The sequence below is a fragment of the Mustela nigripes genome, chromosome 2, assembly GCF_022355385.1.
Source record: "Mustela nigripes isolate SB6536 chromosome 2, MUSNIG.SB6536, whole genome shotgun sequence".
Taxonomy (NCBI): Eukaryota; Metazoa; Chordata; class Mammalia; order Carnivora; family Mustelidae; genus Mustela; species Mustela nigripes.
Window position 1 is genome coordinate 26169998 of NC_081558.1, and position 12548 is coordinate 26182545.

Consider the following 12548-nt stretch of genomic DNA (forward strand, 5'->3'; position numbering starts at 1 on the left):
CCGAGCCGGATCTCCGCCCTGGGCGCGGGGACGCCCGCCAGGTGCCCGGGAGTCCCGCCTCGGCCGCTGCCCGCGCCTCTGCCTGTCCCCCTACTCCTCGCGCCAAGGACCCCAGCCACCGCCGTCTCGGCTCGTGCCAGGGACCCCGTGCCACCTCCCGGGCGGCCTCCGCGCAGCAAGAGCAATGCAGACTGTCCCGCTGGCGGTCTAGACCCCCACGACTCTGCCCTTCCACTCCCGAGGCCCTCAAGGACGGGCGGTGGGTGCCCAGAGGTGCTCGGCGACACCTTCCTTCGGCCCGAAAGGACCTTCCTGGCCGCACCGAACCGACCCTTCCTTCATGCTGCAGTGCTGCAACATTTCCGCCACCGAGGGGGGGAAAGCGGCTGCGATCCCAAACAAAACACAAGAATTGGTGTGTGACTCATCTGCTTGGATACCTCCAGCCCCCAAACTGTCTTCCAGGAGTTTTCTTAGCCGAAGCTGTCCGATGTTTGAGGCTTTTCTTCCCAGGGAAGAAGATGGACTGAAAGCTGCCAGTTGGGGACTTTTTGCGATCAGGGCGCTGCTGGGTTTTAAAGGAGGTGATGGGGATTGCGCTGGCTTGTCTTCCCACTCAAGTGAAGAGTTGTTGATGTTCACTGGTTATGCTTGGACAATGCGCAGTTTGTTTTAATTTAAAATTTTGGGGGGGATAGGGGCATAGGCTTGTGAAGGGCAGTCCGGATCCGGTGGAACTCCTCTTTGTCCTTTGGTAGGAGAGACACCCCCAGTCTGTCCTCGATGCCGTCAGCCTTGGCCATCTTCACTTGCCGCCCGAACTCGCACCCATTTCAGGAGCGCCATGTCTACCTGGACGAACCCATTAAAATCGGCCGCTCCGTGGCCCGCTGTCGACCAGCGCAGAATAATGCTACCTTTGATTGCAAAGTGCTGTCAAGGAATCATGCTCTCGTCTGGTTTGATCACAAGACGGGCAAGGTAATGTCACCACATTATCTAACAATCTTTACTTCTCATTTCCCTTTGCCCTTTTTGCATAATGTATGCAGGATCCCAGCTTTTGCACCCAGAGGAGACTTTGAGCAAGGCCATGGAACCAACTTTTTGGGTATTTGGTTTTACTGGAAGTTTAGTTGAGGTGGTTGAATGGAAAACAGAGAAGGTATTGTAATTAAATGCCTCGGGAGGGCGATGGCATCTTGATAATGTGGTCATTCCCAGTGAAATCCCAAACTCTCATTCATTTCAGAAAACTAGATAGTGAAACTTGGCTTTTTGCTTCAATCTTTTTAGAAAGGTGAATTTGCCGTTCAGTGTTTGAATAAGCAAGCGGCAGTTCCCAAAGCAATGCAGGGAATCTGTGGCCAGTATTACACTGGGGCTCAGGTGTCTCAGGGGTGAAATGGAGTTAGTACAGCTTTTAGCTGAGTTCAGATCATGGTCTTTCTAGTAAGGACGGTTGTTTGTGTAAATTAACATTTTTGAAATATTTGATAAGGAGTAATTTGCAATTTTCAAAGCCAGTTTCATTAATCATGAACAACTGTAGCTTTACATTTTGAGAGTTTTGTTTGCAAGTTGGGTGAACATACATGTATTGCTTTTGAAAATCATTTTTGGTGTTCATTGCAAGAACTTACTAAAAGTACTTAATGCATACTTGTAAAGGTGATATTTAAAAATCAGTGTTATGAAATTAATTTACTTTCTGAAGTTATATCCAGTTCTATCAAATATTGCATTACCTCTATAGATGTGATAGGATGAATTTAATGCTCTTTAAGTGTGATCCTTTTTGCATTTTTATGTTGGCACCCTAATTTACTATACTTGTGGGTGCTTATATTTTAAGAATACAAGAAAAAGTCAAATAAGACCCTTTCAATTTTTAATACTTAATCTGTGTGAAGAATATACTGAAGAACTCATTTTTGTGCTTTTGAGATACTGAATCGGTTCCGACTTAGATTAAGTTATGTAAGACTAATAGAAATACCTTGGGCTTCACCTCCTGACTTTTTGCTTCCTCTTCCCGAGTTAAATGATGAAATTTTTTTTAAAAGAAGAATTTAAGTTTCCAATGGTAGTATTTTGAAATGAAAGACACTTGAGCTTCAAAAAAAAAGAGAAAGCAATACTCTGTTGCTACAGAATTAAGGAATTATTATATAAATCATTTTTCAAAGAAAGGAGGAAGAGATTGTGCTTGCATAATACCTATGTCTTACTCTGTGTGTAGGATGTGAACTGAAAAAGATGTTAATTTTTCTGTATAACACCAGATGTTCATTTACCTATGGAACAGACCCTTTTTCTTTCTCTGTAGAAACTGAAGTTTGGGTGTCTGAAAGACTTCATAGATTACCCATAATCATTTAAAGTGAATATTCATGGAACTCATCTTTCCAGCTATCAAATTCAAACATCAGTTAACTGCCAGTGCCTTAATTCAACCAGCTTTGACCTTTTTGTCTAAGCTAAGGTCCAACTTAGTCAAATAACAGGTTTGCTTAAAGTACATAATCCGCAAAGGCACCTGCTTTACTTTGGTACGCTACTCAAAAGAGACTCAGGTTTTTTTACTTATTTAAAAAATAGTGATTACATGAGCAGTGCTTTTCATGGCTATACTAAAACCCCCACAGTAGATTATTTTGAGATGGCTAAGTCTAGATCCATAGTGAGTATTGTGTAAATTGAGCAGACATGTTAAAATTGAGTGGAATTTGTAATTAGAAAAACTTATCTTTAAAAGAGACACAGCTTATTTCCACCACTTTCACTTTTTTCCTGCTTTAGCTAAGAACAGGGTATGAGGCCATTACTTTAGGTATAGATATAATTATTGATTACTGCACAGCCTAATTTAGTTAAAACAAATAACCTGTCAGATTTTGCCATGTGATCAAATTATTTTAGGAATAAAATTGTTTAAAAACTTAGGTTTGAGCAGACAGGGTTTTATTGAGCACCTATTATGTGCCAGATACCCTGAGGTACACAATTCCAAAGAAAACCCACAGTTTGACCAAATATCACTTACTGTTTTCTATGTGTGAAATTTCCAGTTTGAGGATTTCTGCTATAATTATCTCATAAAATTAAGTCACTGAGCCTAATATATATTCCCAGCAAATTCCTTTATACAATACCATAATCCCCTCCTTCTATAAGCATCACCTCAGGCAGGTTTTTATTTTTCAAACATCTCATCTCTAAGCCTTAGTTTTCTCTTCTGGGAATAATAGTGCCACCTACTATTGTTTTGTGGATTGATATGATCATTACTTCACACCCTGTTTGTGGCCCTTATTAAGGGCCTAGTCCTTAGTGCGGAGGGTGTTTGAGGTGGGGGGAAAATCAAACCATCTAGGCAGCTCTTTGCAATTTCTGTATGCTATGGAATCCTAGGAAGGTAATGAGAATTGTTTTTTCTTTCATGTGATGGCATATGTAGAAGTAATCTTTTAAATTGAACATACAAAACTGAGAACTTTGTTCAAATTGGCACTTTCTCTGGGAGGTGGATAATTAGAGTGATATATAACCTTTGGTTGACTTTTACCTTGTGATTTTTTTCATTCTGCACTGGCCATTATAGGTGACCCATTAAAAGCTGGAAGAGGTAATAAACACTTGAAACTTTCTGATTATCCAAGTAATACATATTCATTGTAGAAAATCTGCAAAACATAGGCACATGGAGTCTAGGTGACACTTTTTAATGCTAAGTTTGTGGAATGCCTTATGGGTACTAAAAACCTGCAGGTTGGAGGGTGACAGGTTTGCCATAAAGTGGAATTTAATAAACTTTCCCAAATCATCTACTCAGGATTTTAGCAGTCTGTTACTGCCCCGCTTGGGTGCTGACCCTGTGTATCATCCTTCACTTCTCTTGGAAGTCAAGCTCTTCAAATTAGATGGCATATAATAGAATGGTTATTAATCCTTCTTTTGACCAAGTTACCACTGAACAAGCAAATCTACCCATATGGTGGTTTCATAGAAGGGGTAGTGAGTGGACTGCCTCCTTCTGATTTGGATGGTCCCACTTGATTTGAGTCTCTGGACAGGTGATAGATAGTCTAATGGTTGATACAGTAGTCTATTTGCACTCTTAACTGTAGTTTACTTAGTAATAAGTGATAGTAGTATTCTACTTCCAGTTTCACTTTTTCTTACTTAAATTCAATGCATATTTTTGAGCACCTGTTCTATCATGATCTGTTTTAGTGGAGGGCACAGTGGTGAGAGGGAAGAAAACAAGAACTGGTTAGAAATTGTTATTCTTTGTAGAAGCTTATATTTTGGATACAGAGGGTGACTGTACACCTTAATAACAGTTCATTGAGAAGGGTGCCTGTCTGTTAAGTGTCTGCCTTCTGTGATACTAGGGTCTGAGGTTAGAGCCCTGTTGCGGGCTCCCTGCTCAGTGGGGAGTCTGTTTCTCTCTCTCCACCTGCTTCTCCCCCAGCTCATGCTCTCTCTCAACCTCTTTAAAAAAAAAAAAAAAATATATATATATATATATACATATATATATACACACATATATATATATATTTATATATTTATAAAAACAAGTGATTAAGATAAGATAGTATTAAGTTTAAACGGCAAGGGTGATGGTGTTTGAATTAGACTTTACAACAGGGGTGGATAGGTACATCTTAAGAAAAGCTGTCATTTTGGCATGGTTTTTGTGTGTTTTGGGTGGATGAAAGTAGAATAAAACAGACAAAAGCAGGTAATTTTGAATGAGTTTGACATCTTCTAGTCACTCATGAAATTGATTTTGTTGGATTGGAAAAGTTTTTTGGAGAGTAGCTATGTGTGAACATCCATTTTGTGTGACATTTTTATGTTTGTTTCTCTTTTATAAGTAGTTGTCAGATCATGGAAGAGAGGGTGTCTGCCTTATTTGTCTGTTTCTGAGTAGCTAAAGCTGAGGAGATAGTGTGGAGTGCCTTGATTAACAAACTAAGGGCATCGACCCATGTACTGTGGAAGGCCAGGGAAAGTTCTCTGCAGGGCACTGACATAACAGAACCACCAATTAAAAGTGATATGACAACAATATGTAGGGAGGCCTGGAGCAAGGACAAATGGAAACAGCTTAATTAATACTTGTACGCTAACTATGTACCATACTCAGTTCTAAATGCTTTACATGTTAATTAATCCTTAAATAACTATTTAAGATAACTGCTTATTTTCCCCACATTAACCCATAAGGAAATTAAGGCACAGAAAGATTAGATTAACTTGCCCAAGTTCACATAGCTAATAAATGGTAGAGTTGGGATTTGAATGTCGGTATTCTGACTTTTGACTCTAGTGTCTAGAACCGAAGCTCTTAACTACTCTGCTATAGCAAGGCTTTGTAACAGTTTAGATCTGATATGGTTTTGTCAGGGCATTGACCATATTCACAGTAGAAATAAAAATGATTAAATGCTAGAAGGTAAAAATTACAAGTATATTAACTTGCTAATTAGGACTTCAGCAAAAAGAGAGGTTCTGTAAGTATTGGAGATTTTAGGGATGATTCATAGATAGGATACAATTTAAGCTAGATCTTAGGACTTTTAAAATAAGGCAGATGTAAATAGAGTTAGTCAGGGGAAGGAGTTTTGGTGGGAAGAGTTCCTGAACTAAAGGCATGAAAGCAGGAATGATATGTCACATTGCAAGGAAGTCATTGCAAAGGAAGAATCTTCAGAATTTGTCAGTCAAGATAGTTTCTTTTTTCTTCTTCTCCATATCTAAACAAGACAACAAAGATCCTGGCCTCAGCTTTTGGGAGAATAGCAGATCATTGATTTTATTTATTTGTGTATTGTTTTACCAATTTTTTGTTGTTGTTGATAGAAGTAAAAATGTCATTAAGAGGTGTTGGTTTTTGTGACAAAGTAATATAATTGAAAAATGTTATGTTTGAGGCACATTGATATAAACATGTTCAGAAAGCCAGATTGTATATCCAAAGCACAGATTTATTTCATATTTTTCACAATAGTGGAAGATTAATGAAATATTTTACCTATTCAAGTTAAAAAATGTAGGTGGTGTATATACTTAAAACCTTTTTTTTCCCGCTTAGATATTTGACTTTTCTCCTTAAGTTGAATTTACTCTTTGCCTTCTTAGGCTTCTATTTGGTTTTCTCAAGTGGTATTTATGTTAGAGCTTAATATCTATTCTCTGCGGTAAATAGGAAGGAGAGTGTCTGTCATTTAGACTTTTAAGTGAAAAGACTGTGAGATTGGTTCTTTATGTATGTCACTTACTTGAATCAAGAAAAATGATGGCATTTGTTAGCTATGGAAATATTCTAAGGAGTCTTCTGTGCAAACTTCTCTCGTTGCCACTATGAGTAAATGAACAGTTTACCTGTTTGCCCAGAAATCTTGGTTATTTCCCCATTAATTTTTAACACGATGTACAAACCCCTTCAAAATCTATCTCTTATTTCCCTTTTTTCCAGCTCCATCTTCTATTACTCTTTTTTTTTCCTTTGCCCCAAACTATGCAGTAGCTGTGTGACAGTGCTCTCTGTTCCTAGAACAAGTGCCTTTTTTGCTGTTTTGTCTTCCACAATGACCTTTCCCCTTCATCCCTTGAGGCCCAGTTTCAATGTGAAGCCTTCCTTAACTCCCACTAACTAAAGAATTGATAGCTTCTTCCTTTATACTCCCATAGAACTTTGTATATAATTTCATTATGGGACACAGACAACAAAATAACTATAATGCAAATGTGCTTGCCCTGCCAGATGTGAGCTCTTGAGAACAAGAGGATAGGCACTACATAAATGTTTGAATGAGTGAAATGTGAACAATAGAGCTGTCTGTACTTCTACAACCCTGATTAGGGTCAAAGGGCAGAAGGTCATTTGAGTTAGTCCTTAATTTGAGATCATGGACTCAATTACCAATAGGTAGTCTTTGTAAAAATCATTACTTACTGAGAATTTGCAGTGTGCATGACAGTTTGCTAAGCATTTTGGGACAGTAGAAAATCTTGTGTTTGGTGACATTAATTTTGAGCCATTACATATATATATCCATTCTCATGCAAAATAATACTTTTAAGGGTTTTACAGTCAGAGTACTTTCTTATTTCACTTGATCTGTATAACACTCTTAGGAGGTACATAAAGCAGCTAAAGGCTGGATGCCTTTTATCCAAAAGGAGTTGGATGTTTAGAGGTTATTTGTACAGGGTCATCTATTAGTAACAGTGGGAGTTGGGACCAAAATCTAGATTTTTTCCCCCTTGAAATGAAAGCCACTGTTAGACTTTTATTCTAAACTATCTTAGTATGGACTGAACAGTTACTGTAATGAAAATCTGTCTTTTGCTCTCTTGAAAGATAATCTAAGCTATTATTTTCTGGGTGCATAGCTAAAATGCTTATCATGTGACAGACTTCCAAATTCTGTAAGAACCTGAGTTAATTATTTCTCTGAGTCAACTAGCATTTTTAAAAACATACTTCTAATACTTCCAGCAATAAATATATTTTTCCTTAGGCTTGCATTCAGGCAACTGATTCAGATTTGGGTGTTTATGCAAATGAATGAAACAGCCTTGGAAAAACTAGCCTCCCATGTAAATTTTTTATCCTTCAAAGAGAATACCTGTGAGGCGCCTCGGTGGCTCCTTTGGTTAAGCCTCAGGCTCTTGGTTTCCCCTCAGGTCATGATCTCCAGGTGGTGAGATTGAGCCTCGAGTCCTGCATTGGATTCTAAGCTTGGTGTGGAGTCCTCGTGTCCCTCTCCTCTGCTCCTCATCCTATGTGCTCCCTCTCTCTTTCTCTCTCAAATGGATTCATAAATAAAATCTGTTTTAAAAAAATAAAGAGAATAGCAGATAGGTGTAATTTGAAAAGTTTAAAAAGTTTTTGTAGGCACTTGAAAACGTGGATGTTTTTGGTGATTAATACTGTATCCTTTGTCAAATACAGTTTGGGTTAGATTTGAATTTAAAGATGTAAGAAATGTTTCCTTATTTATTTGTGTTAAGGATATGTCAGTACTTATAGGTTTATAGTTTTATCTGCATTTATAACTACTGACTTGTTCTAGATGTGAGCCAAGCAGAAATGAATTTCCAATATGGACCTTTAAGCTGTTATTTTTTATTTACACAAATAGTAGGAATACATTCTCAAAAATTCAAGCAATAAGGAATTATATAGAGAATATGTATGTTCTCCTGAACATAGTTACCTCTCTTTCTCTTCCCCTATTCCAGAAGTAACTGTTGTTATTAATTTGGTAAGTAATTTTCAAAAATTTTTCTGTTTCCTTACTTGGGTGTGTAGATCAAGAAACATAGTGTTTTGTTGTTACTTTTTTTGGTAAGTGATTGGATCATAATTTAAAATGAACTTTTTAGCTGATGATACCAGGTGAATTGTGGTAAGCTTCTCTGAAATATGTCAATATTTGAGTTCTGACCAGTATTCAGACTGCTCTAAAATTATATCATTTAATCATCACAACAAATTTTTGAAGTAGATAGTTATTGTCCTGTTTACAGGTAAGAAGACTGAGTTCAGAGAGGTGAAGGAATTTCAGCATAACAAAGATGGTGGTGGAGTCAGGATTCAAATTCCAGTCATCTAATTGCAGAATGTACACTTTTGACCACTCTTTTTTTTGCTACCTAAGCATTCTTAGTCATTATTAATCTAATCACTAACCTGTTACTGAAAAGTGTATCAGAAGAAAAAATGCATTGAAATAGAAACCTTGTGGGGCGCCTGGGTGGCTCAGTGGATTAAGCCTCTGCCTTCGGAGGCTCAGGTCATGATTGCAGGGTTCTGGGATTGAGCCCCGCATCAGGCTCTCTGCTCAGCAGGGAGCCTGCTTCCTCCCTCTCTCTGCCTGTCTCTCTGCCTACTTGTGATCCCTGTCTGTCAAATAAAGGAATAAAGTCTTAAAAAAAAAAAAAGAAAGAAAAAGAAATAGAAAAAATTTATTTATTATCTATTAACTCTAAGATATTTTAGAGTTTTAATTGAAGATTAGTTCCTGAAACTGTATTTATTAGTCACTTAACATTTTACAAGTAGAATAAAAACAGCTCTTTACATGAAAAGATATCGGAGAATCACTATTCAGATACTATAATATATGAAAAATTCATATATTTCTGATAATTTCTGAGTTTAGTATGTTTGGAGGTTCTGTTTTATTTTTTTATTTTTATTTTTTTTTTAAAGATTTTATTTATTTATTTGACAGAGAGAAATCACAAGTAGATGGAGAGGCAGGCAGAGAGAGAGAGAGAGAGGGAAGCAGGCTCCCCGCTGAGCAGAGAGCCCGATGCGGGACTCGATCCCAGGACCCTGAGATCATGACCTGAGCCGAAGGCAGCGGCCTAACCCACTGAGCCACCCAGGCGCCCGGAGGTTCTGTTTTAAATAGAATGTATATATATGTATGTATGACCCCCCCCATATGTAAATCTAATGTAGAAAAAAAATGACTATTTTGTTTTTTTAATTGTTTATTGAAATACTAACTGAATTTAATGCTATTAGATACTAGTTATAAAGTTCCTTACATTTCAAAAATCCAGGGATAGAAAATAAGATCATGCTTATATGTTACCAGTATAGCTATGGCAGTTATGCTTGTAGAAAGACAGAATTTGTAGTTCTGAATTGTTTCAGTTTGCTTGGTGAAAAGGAATGTTACAGAGTTATTATATAACCTAGCAATTCTAGATATATACCCAAGAGAAATGAAAGCATATGTCCATACAAAAACCTAGATGTTTTAATGTTCATGGTAGCATTATTTATAATAATAAAAAAAAAGTGGAAAGAACCCAAATTTACCATCAACTAATGAATGGATAAATTGTGGTTTACCTTATAATGGAATATTTTTCAGCAATAAAAAGGAATTAAGTACTTATATATACTACAGCATGGATGAACCTTGGCAGCACTATGCTAAGTGAAAGAAGCCACATGTTGTATAATTCTGTTTGTATGAAATGTGTAGGATAAGCAAATCCATAGAGAATAAGTAGATTAGTGGTTTCCAGGGTTTGGGAGTAACAGGGAGTGTGATGGTTAATTTTATATGACAATTTGGCTAGGCTATAGTAGCCAGTTTTTGGTCAAATGCCAGTTTAGATGTTGCTTTGAAGGAATTTTTAAATGCGATTAACATTGGAGTGCTTGAGTGCCTCAGTGAGTTAAGCAGCTGCCTTCATCTCAGGTCATGATCTCAGGATCCTTGGATCAAGCCCCTGGGCTGGCTCCCTGCTCAGTGGGGAGTCTGCTTCTCCCTCTCCCTCTGCACATCCCCCACACCCCCGCTTGTGCTCTATCTCTACCTCTCTCTCTCTTACAATAAATAAATAAAATAAAGTAAAACGTGATTAACATTTAAATCAGTAGACATTGAAAAGGCAGATTACCCTTCAGAATGTGGGTGGGCCTCATTCTGTTAGTTGAAGCCCTTAAGAGAAAAAACTGAGGTTCCTCTGAAGGAATTCTATCGTTATAGAACCATCATACTCAAGACTGCAAGAGTACCTCCAAACTGTGTCTCTAACCTGCTGTTCTGCCCTGCAGATTTCAGACCTGACAGTCTACACAGTCATGTGAACCAATTCCTTAAAATAAATCTCTCTTTGTATATATACACATATCCTATTGGTCCTGCTTCTCTGAAGAACCTTGACTAATATAAGGAGTGACTGGTAAATAGGTATGGTTTCTTTTTGAGGTGATGAAAATGTTATAAAATTGATTGTGATGGTTGCACCAGTCTGAAATGTACACTTTAAATCAGTGAATTGTATGGCATGTCAATTATATCTTAAAAAAGCTTTTCTAAAAAAAAGAATGTTAGATGGAGTAATAGCTTAGTGAAAGCAGATTAGGGTGTAGGAAGTAGAAGAGTGCAGAACAACTGTTCAAATGTGGGTGAGATTAGCAGAGCCACTTTTGAAGTACCATGTATCTTAATATTTGTCACTACTTGCTTAGTGTATCTTATTTGTTAGATGTTTGTTCTAAAAACTAGTAGATGGAGAGTGTGTTCCTAATATTGAAATGTTTGTTAACAGGCACAATTTTGATACTACTGAGAAGCTTTAGTGCCAAGGACTTAATGTGGGAGTTGGGAAATTATGGAAAGATACATTTGAAAAGCCCCAATCTAAACCCGGGGAGTTTAAGATAATAATTTTATTCAGGAGTGAATCTTTTATTTTTTAATTGGAGTATAGTTGACACACAGTGTTACATTAGTTTCCGGTGTACAACATAGTAATTGTACCGCTTTATGCATCATGTTATACTCACCACAAGTGTAGCTACCATCTGTCACCATGCAGTACTATTATAGTACTGTTGACTATGTTCCCTTTGCTATGTCTTTTAGCCACATGACTTCTTGATTCCGTAACTGGAAGGCTGTATGTATCTACCACTCCTCTTCAACATTTTGTCCGTCCCTCCACATTCCTCCTCTCTGGCAGCATCAGTTTATTCTCTGTATTTATGGGTCTGTTTCTGCTTTTTGTATGTTTATTCATTTGTTTTTTTAGATTCCACAAGTAAGTGGAATCATAGAGTATTTGTCTTTTTCTATCTGGCTTATTTCACTTAGCATAATACCCTCTAGACCTATCCATGTTGTCACAGATGGCAAAAACTCGTTCTTTTTTTTAATGGCTGAGTAATATCCCTGTGTGATGTACATATGTATATACACACAAGCACACACACACGCATATATGCACTACATCTTCTTTATCCATTCATCTGTCAGTGGACACTTGGGTTGCTTCTGTATCTTGGCTATAAATATAAATAATGGTGTAATAAACATGGGGGGTGTCACCAGTGACTCTTTTGGGTATGTAGGCACATAGAGGGTAGTAAAATATTAGAACGAATCATGTTGTGTTGACTAGAAAAATATGTTCACTTAAAAGTTGAACTTAAGGCTGATAGTGGGCGGAGTAGACTTAACCAGACTGCGGATCTACAGCGTGCACCCTCACGGCTCTTACAGCCCTCTGCCCTTCGCAGCACTGGGTTCCGGCCAGGACACTGCCCTGGCGGTACTGGAGGACTGGTTCCAGGCAAACATGAAGGCCCAGCCAGTACAGCTTTGCCCCTGGGACCACAGCTGTCCTGTCCTGGACAGTGAAGCCACTGACCCTGTAACCGCTTGAGGAAACTGTGCAGGCCATGGAGGTAGAATGAAGTAGGATGATGCTTAGGGCTTGGAACAAAGAGAAATAAACCCAGGAAATACAAAAACAAACAAACAAACAAAAAAAGTTGAACTTAAACTTGGACCATTATGCATTCCTACTCTTTAACAAGTGTCTGAGTGTCATATGCTTGCATTGTGGTATAATGCCTAATAGGTAGTACTGAAAAATAGAATTATAACACAAATAAGTCCGACAATAGAAGTATCTGTGAATCGCTGTTTCGAAGTAGCTAAGGGAATGAAGTATTCCTTCCCCCAGGATTGGGGACAGAAAATGTGGAAGGAAGG

General features: G+C 38.0%; 1 protein-coding gene across 20 annotated transcripts in view; it reads left to right on the forward strand.

Moving 5' to 3' along the window:
• Positions 1-416: 416 nt before the first annotated feature.
• Positions 417-12548, forward strand: part of SLMAP (sarcolemma associated protein) — a 143266-nt gene continuing 131134 nt past the window's right edge. For all 20 annotated transcript variants that reach the window (XM_059390014.1, XM_059390023.1, XM_059390020.1 and 17 more), the window contains exon 1: positions 417-981. In XM_059390014.1, coding sequence (XP_059245997.1) covers positions 784-981 — 198 coding nt within the window. In that variant the 5' untranslated portion in view covers positions 417-783. The remainder of the gene's footprint in view (positions 982-12548) is intronic.